This window comes from Charadrius vociferus, unplaced genomic scaffold (genome assembly GCF_000708025.1).
Source record: "Charadrius vociferus isolate BGI_N301 unplaced genomic scaffold, ASM70802v2 scaffold134, whole genome shotgun sequence".
Classification (NCBI taxonomy): domain Eukaryota; kingdom Metazoa; phylum Chordata; class Aves; order Charadriiformes; family Charadriidae; genus Charadrius; species Charadrius vociferus.
This window is the reverse complement of record NW_009648333.1, coordinates 2,847,049-2,873,164: the sequence shown is the minus strand read 5'-3', so window position 1 is coordinate 2,873,164 and position 26,116 is coordinate 2,847,049. Positions and strand designations below refer to the sequence as shown.

The following is a 26,116-nucleotide window of genomic DNA, read 5'->3' as shown; positions in this document are numbered from 1 at the left end:
GAATTACATTTTGTGTCTTAAAACAGGAAAAGGCTGACATTAAGAGGATGCCTACTGCTGCTTTTATGGGTTTGACTCATGGCTTGAGTTTTTCTGCGTGGATGATGTGTTAATGCCTGTCTTGACATGTTTATTGGCTTACACTCTCTTCTGCCATAAACCAAAGTGTTGGTCTTTTAAATAAGGGCCTGCCTCTTTCTGTTGGCACTAGAATGCCTTCGGATTTTTATAAAGTACTCTAAATAGTGTTCTATATTATATCAGTTTCTTCTTCATCTGTTGTGTATTTACTTTCACTGTTTGTTGGGTTTTTTTTTCCTAACCTTGCTTTTTTTATTCACTCACCATAGAGCTGATAAAGCAGATGATGAGGATGATGAAGATCTAATGGTGAATAAAACATGGGTCCTTGCACCAAAGATTCATGGTGGGGATGTAACTCACATACTGGACTCCTTACTTCAAGGATACGACAATAAGCTTCGGCCAGATATTGGGGGTAAGCCCATAAAATAATTCAGTAAATAGAAGAAGTGTATGAAAGATGGCTTGCATTTTGTCAAAGATGGCAAAAATCCACTTAATGTAATTTTTAAAACTTAATATAGCAAAAACTAATATTAAAACTAATATGACAGCAATAAAATGCAACGGTTTTCTGGAACTGGTAAAAATATTGTTCTATGCAAGAGTAGATTTTGTATGTTCTATTTACAATCTCTTTTTCTTATGTAAAATATTGCTTTTTGGGGACAGTGGGCTTTGTTTAACTAAGATCTGACAGATATAAACCAGCCACGGTTATTTAAAAATTTGATCTTTTGTATGTAAGAGTTTGTTAAGGGACTATTCCTAGATATTTTTACTTTTATTTTAGAAAATACATTGTAAGTATGTATTTTGAGCAAATTTAACTCAACTCAGTTCTCTTCTTCCCTTAGCTCAGATTTTGAAATACTCCATAAGAATCTAAAAATATAACTTAGGAATATATCTTTTCTAAAGGAATATAGGAAGGAAAGTGCATTACTATAGATCAAACTTTGCAGCTAGTAGGAAGGCAAATCTGGTTTTCAATAGTCAAAGCATCAATTTGCATATAACCATTAAGTGTAAATATTTGGAAGAATCTTGTGTTGATAACATGGTATACATGAAAACTTGCCAGCTCTTGTCTACCACGTGCAGGCTGGATCAAACTAAGAAAAATCATTTATTTTCTCTGAGTTTGTTCCCTGAACTGTGAAGGGAGAGGTGGAGGACATAATTATTTGTTAAATACTTGGCATTCCCTATCAAAGGAATGCCATGTGAGTCTGTAAGCTGCTTATATGATAAACAATACAACAATCTAGATTCATTTTATTTATGTAGGAGAACAGAGAGATGCAATCTCAAACTAAGTATTTTCTTTTGAAAGCTTCTGACAAATTGTTTTCTTCCCCAAATTTCTTAGTTCTGTTTTATTGTTGACTGTTACCCTGAAGGTGTTGAATGGCAATTTTTCTCTCACTGTCACAATATAATCACATGTGAATCTCACGAATTTTGTGTCTTTACCTTCACATTCGTTTAATTGAATTACTGCAAACATTTAGACAACAAGAAAGGTCTTCCAGCATATTTTTCCTTAAATTCTCAATGTGTGACAGATGTATAGCATTACTGTTTTTTTTCCCCAACTGCTTGATGCAACCGACAGCAGAGGGATTATGAGGGAATAAACTGTCTCCACCAGGATTCCTTCTAATGTTTAGCTGGTAGGTGGGGATGAAAGAAGAGAGAATTTTGTTTCTCTCCCCTCCCCATAAAACTTAGAAATAAATGGAGAGAAAATAGAGGAACAGGAGTTTGTTCTGGCATGTCAAATGGATTTAGATGGGCATGGAAGAATTTTGGTGTAATCCTTACCTTCACTTTTCTGGTTATGTACTGAGTATTGGTAGGGCAAGAAATATGCCTTTTTGTGAGTAACTCAGTGGCAGCTTTTTGGACTCCAAATATCAGTTCCTGGAAGAAGACTATTGCTTCTCACTTCTCTCACATAAACGTTCCCTTTCTTTTGCTTCTTCTCTCCTTGATGCAATACTTCTCTACCAATCTGACCTTTGCTATCTGGGACCTGCCTCCATCCAATATATTAAAACATAATGTTCATGAATAATCAGCCGGAGTGATGAGCCCAGGAGATATTTGGGAGTATTCCCTCTGGTGCCAGGACAAAAAAAATTTAAGACTGACTCTCCTCTGGTTGGAGGGGAAGTTGCAGACTTTTGCCATAGGGCAGAAATTCTGGACAACATAAGATGATGTTTCCAACTTTGGGTGAAGGCATTGCGTTCTGTCCAGCTACTTGGGAACTGCAGCAGATACTTAACAGATAGAAAAACAAAATCAGGCTACAGTGCATTCATCTTAGTCTGCTTCAGTTATGTGAATAAAATCTGGTGTTAGATTCCACGTGTTCAGAGTATATGTCAGTACTTGTACAACAGAGTTATTGAACTGGAATTCTAATTATCTTTCAAAGCAATAATATCCCACAGAACATTTTTACTATTGAATTACAAAGCTCAGTTACAATAGCATCATTTTTTGTTTTGAACCTGACTTGTGGGGTTTGAATATGAGAGTGGAATTTTGTTTTCTTCCTGATGTTGACACAGAATTTCAGCATCTGAGAGTGAGATAAGGGGTTTCATTGTTAAACATGCAGTTAGTTGAGGGAAATGGTAAAGGAGGGCCAAACTAAAATTGTAACCTCAGAGGCAATACTGAAATTTAATAGGAGAAAAACCCACTATAGTTTTCTGTTTGTCTCAGATACCCACAAGTTGTAGTGATTTCTTAATTGCTACCCTTTGCTATGTTTATTAATCTTACTAGTCTTTAACTCAATTTATGTAATATGCTTTGAGGTGTTTGGAGCATAAAGGAACTAGTATTAAAGTACTTCTGCTTAGTACAAAGTAATAGTAGTTACCAGATGAAGTCTCTTATCTGTAGTATAAATCACTTTAACTAAAGATAACAACCTTGGAATGTTGATATATTAGTAAAGCAGAATTAGTCTCACTGTAACGTTACCTTTTGGCTACCTGATTTTATAACTACGCTGTTTTAGCTTCAGTCCTGCATCAAACTAACTGTTATTGTTCAACTTTCCTTTTTAAAGGAAAGAGTTCTGGCTGCACACTGTTCGGTCTCTTACACTTTAAGGACACTGATATATTAATATTAGCCTGTCAACATACAGCACATTTTTTCCAGCTATGTCTCATGTCCGATGTTATGTATTATATGGGTGAAACACAACTGATCGATCTGAAAGTTTAATTCAAAATAGGGAATAATCATCACATATCTACAACTCTAATGGAGTGTTTTCAATCAACAGTGTGAGGAAAGTCATCATTGATAAAATTTTTAAGAATAGTGAGGATGATTGCTCGTGGACATAGAGAAACTGGATACCTAGAGAAATTTGGATAGTTGTAATTGCCCTATAAGCAATTGCATCTCAGTGCACTAATGTGAAAAGTCATGTACTCGGGGATATAAAGGACACGTGAACAAAACGTGGACTTTCAAGAGGTTAACAGAAGCACTAATTCTGAAAAGACAGGTATATTAGGGGGATATTCGGTTGAACAATGTAGCATTGATGAAAGGATGATATAGACAGGAAGGCAATAAGCCTGAATAAGCAGGAAAATATTAGGTAAAGGTAGAGGGGTATGTATTCTGAGACGAAGAATATTTTGCAGGAATTGAAGGAAACACACGAGCAAGATGTAGAAGAGTACATGCAGTGAATGTTACTGGATGAAGGTACTGAATGTCTGCACTGCATAGAAAATGATGGAAATAATAAAAGTTGTGATGTAGGATTATTTGCTAAAGATGGGTTTCTTTTACATAAAAAGGTAAAAGAAGAAGTGTGGAGAACAGGGCTCTGCTTTCATCAAAATCGCTTTGAAAAAATTCTTCAGACATGGAGCTGGAAGCCTACACTTGAGGCCGAATTTTCATTATAGATAGACATATTAGTAATACTCAGATAACTGGTTGTGAAAACTGTATTATTCCATTGAAAAGTGTTACACATTGAAGGCCTCTGTTATTCCTGAATGTGGTAGTCACCTAATTTATTTGCTGAATAACTGCTTTATCACCAAGAAGAGATGCTTCTTTAGGCAATTAATGAGGAGTTATAGAAAACATGCTGAAAGAAAATAAGCCTGGATGAAATTATCAAAAGCGGTTTTAGCTTAAATTAAATAACATGATAAGTAGTAATAAAAAACAGGTGATATATCTTAGACCTTCATTCCAAAATGGGGAATTGTGGTAAACTACAGGAACTGGTTAGTGAATTTAGATGGACTAACACCCTGTTGGGTAATGTTGAGGATCGGAGTAATGAAAATGGAGAAACATTAAACAACAAAAAGTGCAATGTTCTGCACTTTTACAATAATGATAATAATTTCTGTCAGGAGATGAGGGTTTATAAACCGACAGTAACTGATAAGGAGAGCTCTTCAATGTAGCAGACAGAGATATTTCACATATCGAAAACTACAAATTGGGCCTGAATAAATACAGGCTGGAAAAGGGGCACTTTTGATAACAAGTGCAATTACTAAAATAATTTGTCAATGACTGAGGTAGATTTTTATCACTATAATGTTTCTAATCGATAGTAAACATTTTTCAAAATACAGATTTTCAACTCAAACTGGAGTTCAGAATATGCAAAGGTGTTATGCGGCATCATCCCTTACTAGAAGACTAGTACTCCATGCCTGCTGAGAGAGACTTCTTTCCAGGTCTTGATCCTTGTTGGGAAATTCCAGGTCTTTGTTGCTTGCCAGGAAGTTCATTCTTGCTCTTGAATTCCAGGCACCAGAGTCAATTATTTCCTATATTTATTGCTTGGGACAAGCCTGTCCTTAACTATGTGCTTGGGTTAGGCGATGTCTAATACTAGTCAAACCTTTCAAACCAGAAGATGAGAAGTTCAGTCTAGTGAAGAAAAGGTGTCAAAGCAGGAGATCAGAAAGTGAGCAGTTCTCTCTAGGTTGGGCTTAGCAAACGTTCCCTACGTGCTTCAGCCACATTAGGAGCTGATGAACAGCTGCCCCTTGGTGCTCTTCTCTTTCTCTGTTGAATATGCAATCTGCTGTCCTCTCACCTTCTTACTTTGCTCTAGCCTGGCTCATATTGTCTTTCAGGGTAAATATTTGAAGTCTGCTAGCCCTTTCTCCTCTTCCTTAGAAGCTTCTTTAAGTTTACAGCGCCATTTTGCACTTCATGCAGGACGTGTTAAATAGTTTTCTTCCTACTCCTAATGTTTTCAAGGCTGATACCAAATTTTTGAAGTAAAATAAGAAGTATTCACTGTAGAAACATCTCAAACCGTCTTTCTCTGTTAGCTCTTTGTGGAGAGTAAATGAACAATAGCAAATACATGGATGTCAACTGAGTATCAAGAATGTATTTTCCTCCAGCAATCATCATTTTCATGGACTCGTATCACTTCTAGTTCAAGAACATGAGAAGAATGAGTTCTTTCTTATAATTCACAGAAGTACTTTGCTCTGTACCATACAGAAGAACTAAGGTAACAAAACAGCCTTCTCCAGTCTTGAATTGTGTCTCTTTCTCTGGATCGTTTGAGTCAATTAAAATAATTTCAACAGAAGCAGATTTTCAGACTCTTCACTGGCTCTTATTGGCTCTAATAATCTTACTCAGAGCAGTATGGAAAAGGCAAACTGAACTCGGTGGCACATTACAGGAGAGCCCTTGTGGCAGATCAAGTACTGCTCGCTGCAGGCTGGAATTTCATGACATTGACACAGCCCCCATTAAAAGCTGGCTTACTGACAGATCTCAAAATTTAGTTGTTAATAAGGAAATATCAGTAGTTGGGCTGTCTATAGTAGGTCTCATAGGAAAATCTTGATCAAAAATAATGATATTTTGAATGATTTCAGCAATGATTTTTTGTCATAAAGTTGGCAGATGACACAAAGACTGTTGGAAAGGGAGAGGTTGTATCTGCAGAGTAATAATTTGCTCCTTCAATAAAACTGGAGACACAAAAATTGAGAGGGGGGAAAAGAGGAGGTGGAGGGGAGGAAGCCTGGTGGTCATATTTCAAGGTGAGAGATTCTGAGAAGTAAAGCAGTGATTTAGCAGAAAACTTAGATATTTTGTGTAGTATAAGATCTTAGCTGTGCATCCCTGAGCATTGTCCTGAGATAAGTCCCCTTTTGAAAAGGAACACAACAAACAGAAACCTGGAAATGTTCAAGAAGCACTTATAACACTGTTACAAAAATTTCCAGTCCTGGTGCCCACATTTCAAGATGGGTCTGGAAACAATGCAGCAAATTTAGAAGTTAAAGCTGAACAGATTATTTGTAGGTTGCAGTTGTGGTACACAGTATGAACTGTTGAGCACACTGAAGGCAAGTTTCGGAAGTGACCTTAATCTCTTGTGTCTGAGGAAGAGTTGTGATATATGGCTAGGCAGTACTGAAAGTTGGAGTCAAAGACTTGAACCTCAGAACAAAACAAAATTTCCTAACACTAAGGAGAATTAAACTTTTTCTACTAATACAGGGAAAAAATAGTGGATTCAGCACTGCTTGAGCAATGAGGCAAGATACACTTTGATCCACCTCCTTGTGTTCTAGTCTAGCAGTGAGGTTGCTGTTATATAGATAAATGGGGTTGCAGAATTAAAGGAAAGGGATATCTGTTTGCAAGATGTGGTGTATATAAAATATGTTATATTAAACATATGTGTATATACACATGTGCATTTTATACTTTTTTCCCCTCTGATTTTTCCGTCTGTGGCTATGACATCTTGTGTTACCCCCCTTCCTTTATGAGCCCTGAAGATATTGAAAACATTTGCAGCTCAGGAGGCACTTAATTTTTTTTTCCCCCAGGAAATAAATTGGTTTCCAGAGTCTGTTTAAACTTTCTGTGAAGCATGCTGGGGACAGGATGATGATCAAGTGACTCTGTGCTCTGTGGTCGTACAGAAAATCCTTTGTGCAGCCTCAGTGGTGTGTCTTGCTGTCAGGCTCAGGGTCACACCAGTAATCGGATTTGGAATCAGGGAGAATTTCCTCCCATGTGAGATTGGCAGGGAAAAGGTATCTTAGGATATTTAGGAAATGGATCTTGCCTGTCATTGTAGCTGGCAAGCACGTTAATGACATCCTGTTTCTTTCTGTGTGTCTGTTTGAGTTTTAGGTTTTTGAGATTTGAAAAATCCTCTTACTTAAGATTTTAGGTTTATTATAGAGCACTCGGGCAGTCTCTGATGGTTTGCAGTATAAAGAAATCAAATCTGATGACCTGGGGTCCCTCTCCTATGAAATCAAAGTGCCTTTTTGTTTGTACCTTCCCCCTTTTCCATCTGCTGATGGACAGAAATGCTTCATTTTAAAATGCCTGATCATGAGAGAAGGACCAGCAGAGCTTTATCATTAAACCTCTTCATTCCAGTGGGGACAAAGACATATGTCCTTCCTCTTGTGTTCACATTCTGGCTCTCCAGTACAAGCTGGAAAAAAATGCTGGGTAAATTGATGATGTTAAAATGCATCCTGACATCTTCTGTTTGTATCCTTTTCTCCTATAAACCTGTTGGGAGGAAAAAACTGAATTATCAGTGCTATGTGTACTTCAGATGTGACTTCCACGGGAAGTCACTTAGACTTAGTCCCCTTCTGTAAATGTACAAAGTAAGAGAATATATTTTTGAAACAGCTAATTTTTGACTGCCCAATGAGACTGGTTTCCCTTTGATTTTTAAGGAAAAATAAGTCTGGAAATGTTTAACTTTTAAATTACTTTCACTTGAGGAGCTTTCAAGTTGGTGTTTGAAGCGTGTATTAATCAAGCTGATGAACAGACATTAGTAATCATTATGTGTGCTATAGTTGCATGAACTGAAGAAATCTGTGGTGAAAAGTTTTATTTCATTTTTGTTACACATTTTCAGTAGGAATCGACAGAAAGCGCTGCATATTGATTCCTTACAGCTGATAAACACATCTGCTCCCAGACCTTATGGTTTGTTGTACGAGCAATTTTTTCCAAACTTTTTTTTTTTCTGTTTATGATTAAATTTTTATGTTGGAAGACAGTTTTTGGTTTGTTTTTTTCCCCCCTTCCTTTACCTTTTATACCTTTTATATCTATCATGCATTTGTTCACGAAGCACAGGTGGGGATTGCATTACGAAATAAAAAATTCATGTTGATAATTCTAACAATTTGTGTGGAATAAGGGAGCCAAGTCATATATGATCCTTCACCAAATGAACAAACCAGAGATTTAGTTAGTCTGAATCTAATAAAAGAATATCAGATTTGTTGTTGTTTTAGTAAATAGGTTAAATTACACCAACAATGTACAGAGTTAATTAAATATATAATTATTATGGTTACTGTTTTGTTTAGTGAGAACTACGGTAATTGAAACAGATGTCTATGTTAACAGCATTGGCCCAGTTGACCCAATCAATATGGTAAGTTCTGATTATTGACAGAACACATTATCTGAATGATGCTATAGGTTAATATTATGAAATATTTTTAATCTCATTCAAATAATTTTCATTATTTCTCACTGTGTACTCTTATGTTAGTGGATATTATTGTGATTATTGCAGAAACACGTTTAAACTCTCTCTATTTGAAATTGTTGCAATGTAAAAAATATATTTCTTCTTTAAAAAATTGAGGCCACAGAGAGGACATTGTATCAGGTCCTTAGTGTGGTTTGTGTCAAACATTTTCATTGTGTTTGTTTAAATCTGGTTTACCTCTGGCCCAGTATAATTTCCTGGAGCTACACTTGGGATTAAGAAAAATGACAATTGACCCACCATTTGTGTATGAAACTATTTTCAGTGCAGTGATTTATTATTATTTTGCAAATTCATAGAAAGAAAAATTTGAACTTGACTCTTTTGTCCTTTCTCCATGTCTTATTTAGTCTTATGGGTCCTCTTCAGTGTGTGTGTGTGCATGTGTGTGTGTCTACATATAGCTGGTTTCTTCAGAAGTTAAGCAATGCGTCTCATCCAGTTTCTGGTAGACCTGTTGAGATCTGACCTGTCTATTTGGTACCAGCACTGAGGTAACAATATTTATGAGGAAACGGAGTCTGTGGTCTTTTCTTAGATCACTTAGATTTTCTGTCACGATGTGTGTTGTATGAAATGGGGGTGTTGGAGGCTTTAGAAAGGCCTTGTTGCGTGACTTCCGGGGACCATTGTCCAGGACTAAGACTGGGACTGGCCCTCAGGTGAATTTGAGCTCAGTCCCTTCTTGCCTTTTTCTTTTTCCTCGTCCCAACATGATTGCTGACAGTGCTGAATTGGCACGGCAGAGGAGCGTTTTGTTCAATCTGAGGCTGGAGCATGCCAGTGCAGGGGGCTTATGAGCATTTGGTGAAAGCACAGTAATTCTAGATTGCTATTAAGGATCTTGTGGTTTACACGTCTGTTGTCATGCTTGAGTAAGGAATACTGACTTTCAGTGATGGGAAGCCAAGCTGGGAAAAACAGTGGTACGCAGATACTATGGATAGAGGTGCCAAAAGCAGATGATGCAGGTCTGTGGCAAAAGATATTCATTCCAGCATAATGGTCAAACAGGCTTAGGGTTGTCATTACCTGGGGCTGTGGCAGGGAAGTCCATGTCTCAGGCCAGGACTGTACATAAAGAAATGCATGAAAGAGCAGAAGAGTGATGGGGTGGGGGAAACTTTTCAATTTCCATGTCTGGTATAAGTGGTGTCTTTGGTTTTGTCTCTCTTCCTACTGCAGTCATTCTCTTTTGCTTCTCTCCATCCTATCCTCTTCTGAAGGAACTTACTGTGGAAGCAAAATGTGTGGACAGGCAGCTACCTGTAAGGAGGATATAGGAAATGGTAGGGGCTTCATTTTCCAGTAACCAGAGTAAATCCTTCAGCCTGTGGCCGGTAGGCATTGCATACACTGGAACTGAAAATGTGAAATGCTTATAGCTTCAGTTTTCCAGTTTTAAAGAACCAGCATGTGGCTGGCTTTGCAGGGTGGCCCTGTCCCATCTCCTGTGCCCTCTTCTTGTCTCTGCAACCTTTGGGCAATCTCCCTGCTGCTATATACCATGGCCTCTCCTGTGCCCACAGCTGTCCTCTGCTTGCACAGCCTGGAGCCCGGGAGGCAGCATTATCACGCGCTGTGCTTGCGGTAATGACAGTGTCATCCATGGGACTATTTCATGTCACTCGTTTAGGAGGTCTTCCTTCATCTACTAGAGCTGTGCTAGAGCTGGGTGGTGATGCCCTTGCCGTGGTGCTAATAATAGGCAGTCATACTGGCTTTTTTTAGTCCAAGGTTAGAATAGCACCTTATTGAAAAGGCATATTACTTCATTAGAGAGCCAGATCCTAATGGTTATAATACGTATCAACTGTATGTATATCCCTCTAACCTTCTGATTTCTGTTAAAAAAATAAAAGATAACAATGAAGCATGCCACCAAAGGGTAGTTAGGTAAACGTCATTAAGACATAGAACTTTAAAAACTATTGTTTTTTTAAAATGGGCAATTTAAATTATAGTCTAGGGGCACTATGGCCTTCATACATTCATAAAAGAGCATTCGCTTTCATTGGGCTTGGACTCCAGGAACCTGGATCATATGAACATCTAACGTTACTACAAAAATCAAATGTTTGTGAAAACAAATAAAACCATATATATGCACATAATTTGATTAAGGTTTCCGAAAAAGATGGTTTTAATCTAGGAAACAACATTCTCAGCGAAAAAAATAATTACAGATTTGACCCTGTAAGCTCTCATTATGTGAGCTGTTGGTTTCATTAGGAAGGCACTTTCCCTGGAGTCAATATTGTTTGAGATTGTTAACTAATAATCCAAAAGTTACTTCCATTTCAAGGGCTGTCCTTAGCCCTTCATTTGATCACTTAATGTGAGAACACATATCTGTGATTCCCCATTGGATTTCTCATTTGCCAGATGCATTAATTCACTCTGGCAAATGATGTCCTTTAACTAGTTTGGAGACAATATGGCATGATGTAGAGAGCATTTTTTCTAAAAATGATGCTGAAGCAGCATATCAAGGGAGTGTGTTTGTCTGAAAGCTTCAGAGGACACATATTATGAGAGGAAACTGATTTACTTTTATAATTCAGTCTATTTTCCTCTTGCTGTCTGATAGGCTTTCACTTTCACAAAAAGGAGGCTTTAAATGTATGTATGACATTCATTAAACTTTTTTTGAAGGCTGTTGTGTTTTGGCTTTCACTATTTAACAAAGATCTACACAAAATTCTAGACAGTATAGACACCTCATGCTTAAGAGAAGTTTTTCCACAGCATGTGATCTCTTTAGACAGCCGCAACCGCATTTTTAACAAGCGTCTGGATCAGCGGAGTACTTAGGTTTCTAATACTCATTAAGTTTAAAGATTTTTGAATCTGTCCTGTAGAGCTAACCTGTGCTGTGCGTCGTGCAACAATCATGTAAAATGCAGCTAAGTCCATTTTTATGGCCAAAGTCTTGTTCCTCAATAGCTCTGCAGTGGTCTAGGGATTCCTTAGCAGAATTTAGACGTGCAATGAATATTTAGAGCCCAGTTTTCCTCTATGTGGAAGCTGACTCAGTTGAGCACTTAACGTAGATGTACTCGGCTCTTACTACCTTTCTCTTTCTTTCCAAACTAGGGCCAAGATGAAAAAAAGTCACTCTGTTTGGTGGTACTAGTAGCAGAGTCTGATATATGGCCCCTGTGTAGATAAGCGTATTGATCCATGTTGCCTATGGGCCTCGTTAGCTTTCTCTGCCCTGTATTCATCCCTCTAACCCTACATTTTCATAAATACATAATGTTTTGTGCTGCTGGTGGCCCAAGGAGCCCAGGGGAGGACCATGCCAGCACCACAGCTTTTGTGGTTTGACAAGACCATGCAAGTTCAGTGGGTTGGGAGAGGCATGGCAGCCCCCCAAGACATTTTTACTTTCCTTTAACTAAGAGAATACCCGATCTTGTAATTTCTGTTTGATCAAAACTCTCATGACAATAAAAGACTGCTACTCCAAATAAGAGAAATTTTTGGAGAAGGAATACAGGAGCAGTTCCTGAAGTAAGAAGCAGTATTACATCATGTCAAAAAATGAAAAGCAAAGAGAAAAGTTTATACTTTCCCTGTCCTGAGAGCTTATTTAATTGAGTTTCATATAGTAAATAGTGGAGCAATGCTTCAGTAACAAAAACAGGGAAAGGTTTAGAAAGAGGCAGATCGTTTCTATAGAGATGCATAGACATCACGATAGATAGATTGAAAACTAGCCTAAAGAAAATGCTCTACCTGTCTGGCTATATCTGTCTGTGTGTAAATGTACACATATATGAATGTGTATGTTTATAGAAACAACATTATGTTTTAAAATTCTTTGCTTTTCCATGTGTTTTTAAGTAATGATGTAACATTTTGAAACATTATGTTGTCATTGCCATTTTAGCGTGTTTGAGAGCTACGTATTTGTTTCTTCCCTTGCTGTGGATGGAGATGATGCTCTCTATTCAGCTTTTGCATTTATTTATGGAAGTCAGTATCAGGAGGTCCAGACTGAAAATTCCAGGATAAATTTCTAGGACTGCACTTCACTGAAGCAGTTTGGTTTCCTTGTTATTTCCCAACATTTCTGTCTCTTCTGCGGATGATTTAGCTTTTGTTGCATGATCTTTGCTAGTTATCCAGTGAAGGCTACTTGCGGCCACAAGCTGAAGGCCATACTTTGAAGCCTAGCACTCTTAATTTTAACAAGATAGCTAAAGCACTGAACAAATCAGATATTCACTAAATACACAATGTGCTGCTTTAGTACACAGACTGCATGGCCTGGACACTGTTAGGATACATTTTTTCCTGTCGTATTGTACCATTTATGACTTTGTGTAGAATGTGCCGATGATGAATTTTAAGTATCCTTTGGCTTCTAAATTCCATTTCATGCTTAAGTTGTAGCAACTAGCAGCAGATTTTTTGGTTTTTTTTGTTTTTTTTTTTTAAGGTATCAATGTGATGGATGTCCTAACACAGATCCCTCAATGTTACTGTACTTGTGGAGGATGTGGTCAGGTGTGTCACTGCACTTGTTCTACTAGTCACTAAATTTGTATTGAAGGTTTGAGGGTTTTGTATTTTTACTTTACAGTGCTGGGTAATTTACATTAAGCACACTAGAATATAAGTAATCATCACCCGAAGACAAATTATCTGAAGCTACCTTGAAATCCAGTACTCAAAGATGCACACCCTTTGTGTGCATTATTCTGAAAATCAATGGGTTTTTAACTCTGTTTTTCAGTGACATTGAATGGTTTGTTACTGAATGAATAGTAACTAGCATAAAGGAAAGATGAGGCTTAGAAAGAAAACAGAAATAGATGCTGGAATTAGCAAGGCCCTGATCCTGCAGATACCTAGGCATGTCCTTGTCACCATGTCACATTGACTTAAGGATTTAACAAACACAAAAGGAAAAAAATCCAAAGTAAGAAGCGTATAAAAAGAAAAACATGAACTCTCTCTACCTCCCTGTCTGTCTGTTCAGAGAGCTGTGTGTCTAAGTGAACATAGTTCCATACAAGAAACATAAACATAGTAAATCTCAGTGCTCTCTAAATGCTGTAGTGTGTAGTAATATTTCAGGACTGGGTGAACACTGCTTGATAGGGCTTCTTGTGGTTTGTCGACTGCATTTGAAGCTTTTCCTGGAGGTTGGAATTGCTTTCATATTTGAAGAAGACCGTTTTTGAGGAGAACCGTTGTCTCTGTGAGCTTTATGGTGACAGACTGAGAGGAAGAGCATGAAGGATGCACGAGAATTTATGAGGTTTCATATGGTTGTGTGGCTTCAGTGTTCAAGCACTGCAAATTTTTGGAGAGTCAGGTGTGTCCATTTTATGCAAACTAATTCAGTTCTCTTTCAAATGGCAATAACATGTTTTCATAAATCAGGACAAAAGTACCAGCAAGTCTTTGAATATTACCACATTCTTATTGTTCAGCATCTTCTTTGGATTAAACTAGAATAATATTTTTTTTCCCAACTTACTCTTTTATTTTGATTAGGAAAGATAGATTCCAATCATTTTGGTGCCTGTCAGCACTGCAAGTGATCAGAGTTAATTGGCTGTTACTCAGATGAGTGTTTGAGATTGGTGGACACAGAGTTTGTTTACAGCAGCTGAGTAAATATTCCTTCAGTAGGCTTAAGCATTGTTTTTTCTTTCTTATGAAATATATTTCAAGTGTGAAAAACCGTATGTCTGGTAGTATTTCTTATTTTGCTAGCTCTAGGAACTTGAGTAATATTTGACAAATACAATTTTGTTAATGTTCTCTGGTTTATTCTGAAAAAAATAGCTTAAATTGATGGGTCTGGCTCTTGCAGGCAGCTAGTTTGCCTACTGCTATGGCAAGGCAGCTCTAAGCTTGCCCTATTTGGTTTCAGGGGAATTGGCCAAGTACAGGCAATATTCTGCTCGTACTGGCTCAGCACAGCAGTTCCTGCGTCGCTCCCAATTTCTGTGATCATTTTGAAGGGAATGGTGATGGATGAGGGAAAAGGCAGCTGTTGTACGACAGACACGTTGTGGTAGCTTTCTGAAGTCAAACCAGAGTACAGGCATCTTTTCAGCCCCAACTTTAAAAAGCATTCAGTACTTGGCCTAGTCTCAGCTGCACTTTACGGGTTTTCCCTTAATAGGTATGAAGTCAGGACAGGTAGTTAAGGTTCTACACAAGACACCAGAAAAACCCACGTTCTTTGCTGTAAAATGTGCCCTAATTTGTGTTTGCCATTTAGCAATGTTATAATCTAAGGCTGCAGGTTTTTTTATGCTGTGGTCCGCTCTTAAATTTTGTGTTAGACTAGTTCACACTTTAGGAGATAATTGTATCACTTAAGCCACAGTTGGCATCGTTTCAATATAAATAATGAAAAAAAAAATAATACTGCTTTGACTTAACTCCCCTGACATCAGTACAGTGTGCCAGTAAGTACTGGTTGGAAATCCAGTTTGTGTCATCTCAGATTCTTAGCATCCACAGTCAGAGTAATAAACAAACTTCCTTTGAAGTATCTGAGATTTCAGATGTTAGCGTTCTGTATTTGTATAAGGCTAATTTGTTAAAAAAATAGCAGAAGTCCTGAGCTGTGGACGTTGTTGGGGCTAGAAAACAATTCTGAAAAGCTTATTCATTTTTATCTGCGGTCAGTCTGTCAGTGGACTTTGGACCTTATTTTTTTGTGTTCCCAGTACTTTATCTAATTACGTGTTGATGTGAATATACTTCTCAAAGCTCTTTCTGCGCAGGATGTCTTCCATGGTCACCTTTTCTTCTGCTCTCAACTACTTCTTGGTAGTTTCATCTACAAATTCAGCAACTTTTCTGTTCCAGTTGCCTGTTATTCTGTGTCTCTCCTTTTTCCCTAGTTCAAAATATTGCCTTGAGTCCCTCATATCTGTTCACAGACGTTTAGTTATCTCAATATAGCTGAATCATAGCTTTAGATCTTCCCACTTTTTGCCCCTTCCATGCTCTAAGTTGCTGTGGACAATCACTACTCATTGAGGCTTGAACTCTGAAAATTTTCTGATTTGATGGATCTTAGAACCCAGCGTACGGTCTTAGTTGGAGTCTTGCAAATTCTGATTGCAAAGCAACTTTGAGGATTTGTATTTTTATTTATTTTTTAATCCATCACTTGGAATCTCTTGTCCAGACTCCCATTGTTACGATAACGTGTTTTTGTAACCTTTTCAGTTGCAGTCTTGCTCCATTCCTACCATCTAGAGATGTCCTACAGAGAGAATTTCCCATTGTTTATACTGAGTCATTTCTTGCCCAGGTTCTTCCTCTCTCTCCTCTTTCACCACACCTCACACGTAAACAGTTTCCTTTCACTTTCAAGGCACTTCAAAACCTATGCCCAGCCATTTTTAGTTGTTTTTTTCCCCAAGAGGCCATTTCCTACCTCAGATCTTGCTAGCTTCTGCTCCCATCCTTTCAACTTTTCATACCACTTTCTTCCAAGCTGGCTTTTATGCTTGAAAGAAACTTTCTATAAATGCCTCCAAGGCTGCTTCACTGTTTCTCATCATGTTCCCCTTTAAACTTTTCTTTTCTTTTCTTTTTTTTTTTTTACTTTCTTTCTGTGGAGGGTATAAAATATCACAAGCAATGAAGCTTTTGTTGTGCTAAAATCACTACTTGTACTTCTGACTGGTATTGGGTTCCCTGTTTCCTGTTACTTATGCCCCCGTTGTCTTTCCAAATCTTGTCTTTTATCTTAAATTCAAACCGTAAGCTCCTTGCAGAGGATGTGCATCCTGTGTAAGCAGTATTGAGTTCCTGCACAATTCATTTGTGATCTGAGATGATCTAAACCAAGAATAATGTTAATATAAGCACCTCAGAGCACTTGACTGAGAAGGTAGAGGTATCAACCAGTGCTAAAGCTAACCCAAACAGTGCTTTACTCCTGCTTTTCCCTCAAAAAACCTCCACGGACTGCTTGGGTGCTCTGACATACAGTTTATTATTACTTCCACTGCCTTAATATCCTCTCCAAATATTTTCTGTCTGCTTCTGCTGTGGTTGTCTCCCTTGTGTCTGCAGCTGAGACAAGCTACGTTTAGTTCTTTGTCTTGTACCTCTTATCTTTGTGTCAAATAGATGATAAACAATTTGAAAAGCACTACACACCTGTTCTCTGTTATTAATTCCTAATCTGTCTGTCTATATGGAAATTTGTGATGCTGCATTCCAGTTGTGGGAATGATTTTGCTGGCCTAGATTTGAACTGGGTTTCAGGGAGAAAGGCAGGGGATGTGCTTTGATTGTGACAATAGCTGGTAATGGTTTGTTGCAACAGAAACGGTCCCTGGCAATGGCTCCTACCACACAGGTTACTGTTGCCTCCTGTGCTGCTGCGCTCCGAAGGAAAGCCGCTGTCGTTCACTGGTCCCTGCAATGGCTGGTGCCGGGATCTGTGCTGATGCTATGAAACCTCATCCTCTGTTAAAAGCTGGGCAGTGGCAGGAACGGGATTTTTCTCCTGATGGCGCATGCTATGGGAAGTTCACTTTACAAAGCAGGGGAATTATCTGGATGCCCTTTCCTGCAGCAGCACCTCCAAGCTGTTTGCCAAGGAAGCAGACCCACTCCTGGATAGAGTGTTGCCCTACTCCCTTGTCAGTAGGGGTGAAAGAATGGGCAAAATAGATGTTAAGAGATGCAATGTCCTTCTGCTTATAAGTGAACGTAATTTCCCTGCCTATTGATCGTGGCCTTCATTATTTTTGTTCTGTTGTTGTACGATTTGAAGTTTCATCAAGTCTCATACATTATGGATGGTTATTTTGACCACCACGGAGAATGCACATCTAAATCACTTTTTGTTGGAGTATTTTGGAGTTTGTAATTCATTGGCATACCGTAAGCCCTGCATGAGATTTCACCTTTTCGAATAACAGTAGCGTCTCTACTGTAGAGGGTTATCCCCCCAAAGGGTTCTGCCCTTGGGACCAGTAAGTAAGTAGAGGCTCTTTTAGGTGGTTCTTAACAGTTGTCCATGATCTTATATCTTCAGTGTAGCTGTTGATTGATATTTGGAGTTGCATGACTGCTTCATCAACCAGAAAGCCAAACTAAAAGGAGTGCTGTATTTCATGTAGGCATATGTATCTTACAGGAGTTGCAGGGTAGAAACCAAACTTGGATAAGTCTCCTTGCCATCAATGGAGGGATTTTGGAGCACGACAGGAAAAACATGGAAATAAAAGAGCAAATGGTGACTGTGCAATTAATCTTGCTTTAAAAGCAGTTGTGCCATACTGAAAGGAGAAGCACTGTGTTTGAGACTTTATAGTTTATTTATAAAAAGCAACTGTAGAAAGCCATGTATGCTTGAGTAATGTGCAGCTTTGTCACTAAAGTTGTTTGTAGGACTGATTTTGACTGCCTGAGTCTCTCTAGTTACACGTAGGTAGATGTAGCTGCAAAATTTAGAAAGTATAGTTAATGAAGTTGATAAATCACTATTGACAACCTCGAAGCCAAACTCTTAATCCATACCAGTATTCACTCCTGGGCTTTTAATATATATGTATGGTTTTTTTTTGTTCTGAGTTGTCTTCTCTGGTTCTTTCTGTAGTTTATTTTTTTTTTATGAGTGGCAGTGGCTGAAATGTTCAAGTTTCACTTGAAAAGCAAACCAAAACTTTTTGTGTCATTTTCAGTGTGGGAATTTATATAGATTATATCTATATAATCTGCTTCCTCTCCTTATGCTCTCTTCAAATGCCCAAAGTCTAAGCTGATCAAATAAAAGCAGAGATTTTGCTGAAGTGCTTTAGTTACTTTTTTAGCTAATCTTTTGACTATTGGCAAGATTTTAATTATCGTTTCTAATCTACAAAGCATTGAAATAAATCTTGCCTTTTATTCATATTGTTGTTTGCATCTGTCACTTCGCATGTTCAAAATAAGGGCTGGACAAGCACAGATGCCAAATTATGATGTGAAGAGTGATAGATTTTTTCTGTCTATGTAGGTCCTGCTATACTCCCTCACCTTCTGTAGATATGCTTTGCCATGCTTCCACTTACCCCGTGCATATGTTCTCCTAGCATCTTCCAGTGTGATTATCTGTACAATTACAACAATCTAACCGGTTAAAGGACTCTGGGAGCAGATGCTGTGCACTTCTGTTCAGCGTATTTCCTGCAGCCCCCACCTCTTCCACAGCTGCAGTGTTATTGATGTAATGTTGCAGGTGCATGTCAGAATCACTGTGATGGTTGGATCTTTTAGATCTCACCCTTAGGTCACTAGGTTTAGATTGCTGTAGTGAGCAAACTAAAATGGTTCAGCCAAACCAGAAATTTTACTTTTGCTTCAGTCCCAGCCATGGGTATAAAGTGCTGAAATTATTCTTGGCCCTGAAGCAGCTCAAAAATCTTTTTAGAGGACTTCTACAGTAACCCAACAGGGAGAGCAACCACTTTGTAGATGTTTTGTTAAGAGCAGTTATACATCAAAGATAGGTTAAAAATTTTAATAAATTACTTAATAGCCCCTTATTGATGTCCAGAGATATTTGGGTAAGGGAAAAGGTAAAGGTTATGCATGTTTATTGGCAGCACACTGGCAAGATGAAGATAAATTGACTAATGATTGATGCTTTATTTGGTGCTTACCTCTTAGGAAAACATATGGTTACCAGTTTTGTTTATGACTTTGTTGTTTAAACCTCTTAATCTGAATACTAGACTCAGTCTTTGCTATTAAATCACATCTCTTAATGTCAAAATGTATAGATTGGTAGAGCATTTTCTTTAGTTTCTTCATTTTTTTCCTGAAGAACTCCCTGCCTACCTCACATAAAGTTCCAGTTTAAGGAGTTAGAAAGCTGGATAGAATGAAGAAACATGGGGAAAATATCTTGAAGCTCAGATAACTGAATAAGATGAAGTTGTGTCACACTTGGTAATTGAACTGAGTTCAGGGGCTCCTTATGAAACAGGTTTCTGAATTAGCCTTTTGCACTCCAGAAAACTCCAGGTGCCCTTCAGGTGAAATTTTCAGTCTGGGAGAAAAGCTGGGGTGGGTTTCTGAGCAAAGATGAAATGATGGGAGTAAGCTTTTATTCATTTTTCTCTGAAATTCACTGGTAATGAACGGTATTGCAGGCTGGTAGCTCACTAACACAATTTGTCAGTTCTGAGTTTGGTTTTGGGACTTTTAATTTGTTTTTGTGTTTGGCCACTTTTTTCCTGTTCTTAAACAAAATATGTTGCAGTTAACATAATTCAGCCAATGATTTAGCTACCCATTGCTTGACTTCTCTGTACTTTTTACTGTCAAATACCAAATCGGTTGTGAGACTGCCATGCCAAATATCCAAGAAAAAAGTTTTCTGCTTGGTGAAATTTTTTTCCATCCTTACTGATATTATGTTGAGATTTGTGTAGGATGGTATCTGCCTCCCTTTTTTTCACAGCTTTCAAAAAAAAAAAAAAAGCAATCCACTCACCCATTTTCATGTCTGATTATAATTGAACTGCGTGTGACAATAAAACTGATGTTGAGGATTCCATTTATTCCCATACAGTAGCTGTTCCTACTTTATTTGAAGTAATTGCTTTTATTTATTAAATGATTTTCTCTCAGACTACACACCTGCTTGTCAATATTCACAGTTTGTTCACTGCCTGGCCCTTTAATGGTAATCTCTGATTAGTCGCTGTGTTCCGAGCCTTTGGAGTTTGTTATGATCTTTTAGAAAGGAAAGAGATGGAGGAGGATTGCGGTTATCTGTAACTAATGAGGCAGGTGGGCTCTTTATGCCAGCTGTGCAAAAAAAGAGTTCAGTGATCTAATCAAATGCCAAATATGAGCTAACGTGTACCGTGGTTATCGAACCCTGTGAGGCTAAATATGAATAAGCATGCATTTTGCTATGGCTGTGACTAACACAGCCATAGATTGATTCCATTTTATTCTGCATGGCTATTTTATCATTAGTTTCATTTGAAAGAGAGAGTAGTAAACCAATTTTTATGGTTACATGACAACAGTGGCAGGGGATGGTAAGTTTTATGAAAGACTAATAGAAGTAGTGATAAGAGCGGTAATTGTAACTTTTTTTAAGAAAACAAGGAAAATGAAATAGAATCTCAGAGAGATTTGTTGCACTAAAAGAATATTGTATAAATCTGGCTGCTGTTTTGCTTTCTCATATGGTATTTGAATGAAGATAGGGCTTTTATTCCTCTAGTTCTGGAAAAAAAGTACTCCCAGGAAAGACAGTATAGTGATTTTTCTATCTAATTTTCAACAAATTTTAGGAAGCCATATTTCCCCTTCTTAAAATGAAATATGAAATACTTTTCAGGAGATACAAATTTAGGGAAATTCAGTGTATGAATCCATATAATTTGAAAATTTCAGGCTCATTTCAAAACTAGATTTTCAGAAATAATCCAACTTTCTTGATAATCCCCCTAGCATAGTTGCCTTTTCAGCTTATTGCTCTCAAGCATCTACACTGTCCCAGCTGCATGCTGCCAAACTCTTGGTTGTCTGATCATTCTGTATATTTGCCTGTGCTTGGTGACTGCTTGGGGCCTGTTTGGACGTATGCCACCTGGACTCCTCTGCAGGGAGGCTCGTGTTCGGAAAGTAGGATAATATACATTTGAGTCCCATTTTCACATGCCTTGCACCTCTACAATGTGAGTACATGTATGCGCTTGGACATTATGCTAAAGTTCTGAAAGGCTGAGAGAGTTGGGGCTGATCAGCCTGGAGAAAAGAAGGCTCTGGGGAGACCTTATTGCGGCCTTCCAGTACCTAAAGGGCGCCTACAGGAGAGCTGGGGAAGGACTTTCTGCAAGGGCATGTAGTGATAGGATGAAGGGGAATGGCTTCAAACTGGAAAAGGAGAGATTTAGATTAGGTATTAGGAAGACATTTTTCACTTTACGGGTGGTAAGGCACTGGCCCCGGCTGCCCAGGGAAGCTGTGGCTGCCCCATCCCTGGAGGTGTTCAAGGCCAGGCTGGATGGGGCTTGGAGCAACCTGGTCTAGTGGGAGGTGTCCCTGCCCATGGCAGAGGGATTGGAACTCGCTGATCTTCAAGGTCCCTTCCAATCTAAACCATTCTATGATTCACTTGAGTGAAAGGTAGTATAGACATAATGGGTTGAAAATGTGCCCCTGTGTAAGATGCATTGCGTGAAGAATAGATGCAGCTTCAGGATGCATTATGGACCCTCAAAGACAGAGAGGTCTCAGGGAGGCATAGGACAAAAAGATATGCTGAAGAAGTAGGTAGTAATGTCCACCAGGGCAGATGTTAGAAATGGAAAAAATGTTTTCGGGAGAAATCAGGCAGCACTGCCTCTGGCTCCCTGCTGAAGATGGGGGTGAACTGCTGCTGCCACCCACCGCGAGGCTGCAAGTCCACATCTTTCAGGTGGGATGCATAGTGGGATTATGCTTTCAGTTGGCTGACCCCTGAGGGTGAGGGAGATGTCTGGGTGCTGAAGGGTCAGCTTACGAATGGAGGACAATCTTCTGTAGGTATGTGACAAGAAGCTAGCAAATGGATCTCTTGCTATACATTCAGCAAGGTTCTTGGAAGCAAATAGTTACTAATTTTATGATATTAAACTATTATGTATTAGATTCTCTTTGCACAGTCATAAATGTTTCATGAAGGGTTTCAACAGAGGGTTGTGTTGTGTTTTTTTTTTCCAAAAAGTTCGTTACACAACAACTGTAATACATGTGTATGATAAAAACACTTAATACTGAAAGGTAAGAGAACACAAGCACCTGGGTCTGCTGAGGCTGTTCCTTTCCTTTGTGTATTCAAAATAATCTGTGAGCTCATCTTCCTGTTTTATCTTAATTTGTTAGGGTAGTTTGTATTGTATGAAAACCTGAGTTTTCTTGCTCTGGGTGGATTTGACTGTAATGTCACTTTGATAAATTTCTTTTTCTCAGAAAATGCAGTGCTACTGTGAAGTGGCTGCTTAGAGTATCACCTTCAAACTCAGACAGTCTGCTCTTTTCATACATTTGGTCATGTCTGTTGATTTCCCTCATTGGCTTCTTTTTTTTCTCCTATTTGTACTGTAAAGGCAACACGCAAGTCTTTGTTCATTCTGTTCCATTTAAGCCCATTAAAACACTTCTCCAGTGCACTGCCTTGGGCTCTCAGGTACACTACAGCAAGGCAAATTTCCTTTCCAATCATAACCACCATAGATGAGCACAGAAAACTGAATTTTAAGGTTAAACAGGCCCTGGGTTTTCACAGGTGTCTTGAATGTTGTTCACGGCAATAAAATAATCAGGTACTTGTTCTGACCTGCGGAATTTTCCCCTGATGGCAGTGCCTCTCAAGGAATAAGCAGAATTTTAGAGCGAAGTCATCTCTAAAATGCATTTTCGATTAGTCCTTTTGTTCCCTCTGTCCCTCTACTCTTTGCCTCATACACTAGTTATTCATAGCCTTTGAGAGTCACTGAGTTACCGCAGTCCAGGTGGTAATTTACCTGCCATACATCACAGAGCAACGTCAAGCCTCCCTCTCGCACATCTATTTCTTGAACCTGTTCTTCTCCCACCTGGAGAGGTGGGAGAATTGAGAGAGATTTAAGTAGTCCTGGAATATATGCCTTGGCACTTCTGAAGGATGAAGTGCCAGATTTTGCAGACTTTCCTAGGAGATGGGGGGTATCGGTTGCAGAAACGCATGAGGAGTCTGTAACTTGTACAGTTTGGCTGCTGTGATAATTTAAAAGTAAAATGAACAAAAACCCCCACCACAACCAGCAAAGACTTCTACTTTTATTTTATTTAAAACCAGAATTGACCGCCTACACGGTGCATTTTTATTGACCAAGTAAACTAGTAGCGACCCCTTTGGCTCATGCAAGAGTTCGAACCACTGTCTCCTTCTCTCTTCCCACTGCCCACTCATCCCATGACTGGCAGCTGAACAGCCAACACCAAGTGTTTAACTCTGGTCTGCAGCTCTTTTACCCCACAGAGGCCGTGCAGGAAAGATCACATCTGCCATCAAGTAGAGAGACTGTTGCCCTTGAGGTCAGAGTCGTGGTCTGGACCTGTGACAAACACAGCAAAGAAGAGGCTGCTGCATTGCTCCTTTGTCTGGAGCGCAGGAACAACTGGCTGGATTCTTTGAAAAACAGTACTTCATTGCATCTGTAATGTTTATCCCCCTCAAGTTTCACTGTGTCAAGAAATATCTCATTAAAAGTCTGTAGGTTTTCCTTTTATTTATTTGTTTATTTTATTTTTTACCTTTCTTTTCTGGCCGTAAGTCTACTGAGGAATTTGGCTTTCTACCACAAAAGCAGCTTTCTTGAGCCTTTAATAAGTGAAGTGGAGTTGCTTTAGGGAAATTTCCTTCCTGATGATGCTTATGTATACTTTTGTGTGTATGTAGGGAGATGTATGTAGGGAGATATGGGAGGCAGATGGTAACAGCTAGTTCTGCAAACTGTGATGTTTATGTCCCGCATATTCATGAATTTTTCAAAATCTGAAATTTCTTGAAGGATCTTAAATTGCATGTTGTAAAATTTGGGGAAAAAATATAGAAAGTTCACTTGGTTTGCTTCTTAAGAGATGTAGAATCTCTGTCTTAACAAACATAGTCTATCCTTGAAGTGTTAAGGTTGCCTTTAAGGGCCCCCAGAGGTGGTGGCACTGTGGCGGGGACCTCCAAGTTACAGCAAGTTCCTATCATGTCTCCTCTTCCTTAACTAATCAATGTGTGTCAGGGGAGAGGATGTAGGGACAGAAGGCTGTGTGTGTCTTTCATCAGCCTGTAATTTCTCTGTTTGGGGTTACAGGCTGCTGTGTGCTATGCAAATGGTAATACAAACGAGAATAGAAGTGGCTTCAGATTTATATATGAATTAAAAATTGTTGGCTTGAGGACTTTGGTAAACCTATACATAGATATGGTTGTTTCTTTGTTTCTAGGAATACACTATAGATATAATTTTTGCCCAGACTTGGTATGACAGTCGTCTAAAATTTAACAGCTCAATGAAGGTGCTCATGCTTAATAGCAATATGGTTGGAAAAATTTGGATTCCAGACACTTTCTTCCGGAACTCAAGGAAATCTGATGCTCACTGGATTACAACTCCAAATCGTCTGCTTCGAATCTGGAGCGATGGAAGAGTATTATACACTCTAAGGTGGGTTTTTATTAGAAAAAAATAAAACTGTTATGACCAGGAATATGAAAAAAAAGAATGTGTATCAAATCCTTGGCATCTCTTTTGTTGTGGACCACAGGAATTTGCAAGGAGTTTAAGAAAGGAAATATATTGCCTATATAATAGGGTAAAGATGATTGAAGGGGACAGCAAATTTTAATCTCATTTAGGTACAGGTAAGATTAAAAAAAAGATGTTGTACGGCACGTAGCACCATGGTGGTCTGTCACTAACGTATTGCAGATCTAGTCATAAATTGTTTTGCAGACTTTCTGTTCTAAATAGTTCGGTATCTAATTTCCACCAAATGATATTCTGTAAGTAAAATATGAAATGCTTCAGATACTAAAAATCATAAGAAGTTTGATTAAAGCTAAGGCCCCAGTCCTGCATATTCTTCTTAACATTTTTACCCTTGCAAGCTATTAAAATCAACAAATCTGTTCATCCAAATTATGCAAAAGCAAACACGTTGGTGATAATTCTTCTTGGCAAATGGGGGATGCTTGGGCTGGTTTTAAGCTTTCCATCTAGGCTATCTGTACTGATCTTTGATGCCATAAATCTGATTCTGCTCTTAAGAGTTTATTTATTTTAACAAAAAGTAGCACCTTTTAATTACCTTCTTTTCAGTCATTTTTACTGTTTTCGTATGGAGGCTAGTTGTGTTGTATGAACAATTTAAAAAGTCTTCTGTATCAGAAATAAGAAGTATTCGGATGTTTCAAAAGGATTCTCTTCACTCAATTTTTTCTTAGTATGCTTCATTTGAGAGCATACAAATATCTCTGAAGAGCGCTTTTTAAACAGTTTATTATGCTGGTGTCTATAAAAATCTCTAAAAAGCCTCTTCTGTTGACATGCTAATATTTCTTTATTTTTATTTTATTAGCTAACAATTCTAGAGTCATACTCGGACTTTATCATTCCATTGTCCATTCAGTTTCAGTGTACAATTTCTTTTAAATAGGGTTTAAGTAACACAGAGAAACAAACAAACGCTACCAAAAATCCATCTGAGCTCTCCCAGAGCAATAGGTTAGAATTATTGTGCTAGCGTATGAGCTGCGAAGGGCAACGAGCTAGTAATAAACCAGCAGAACCCAGCACTGTAACATGTAAACATCTGTATAGGTGAGGATATGGCCTGAATTTGGCTGAAGATGGAATAATATTGAGAGATTCGTATGTTGGTTATTGAAGGAACAACAATAGGATCTGA

General features: G+C 38.4%; 1 protein-coding gene across 1 annotated transcript in view; it reads left to right on the top strand.

Moving 5' to 3' along the window:
* Positions 1 to 26,116, top strand: part of GABRG1 (gamma-aminobutyric acid (GABA) A receptor, gamma 1) — a 46,750-nt gene that overhangs the window by 8,614 nt on the left and 12,020 nt on the right. The window contains exons 4-6 of the mRNA XM_009885010.1: positions 265 to 499; positions 8,493 to 8,560; positions 24,653 to 24,873. Coding sequence (XP_009883312.1) covers positions 265 to 499; positions 8,493 to 8,560; positions 24,653 to 24,873 — 524 coding nt within the window. The remainder of the gene's footprint in view (positions 1 to 264; positions 500 to 8,492; positions 8,561 to 24,652; positions 24,874 to 26,116) is intronic.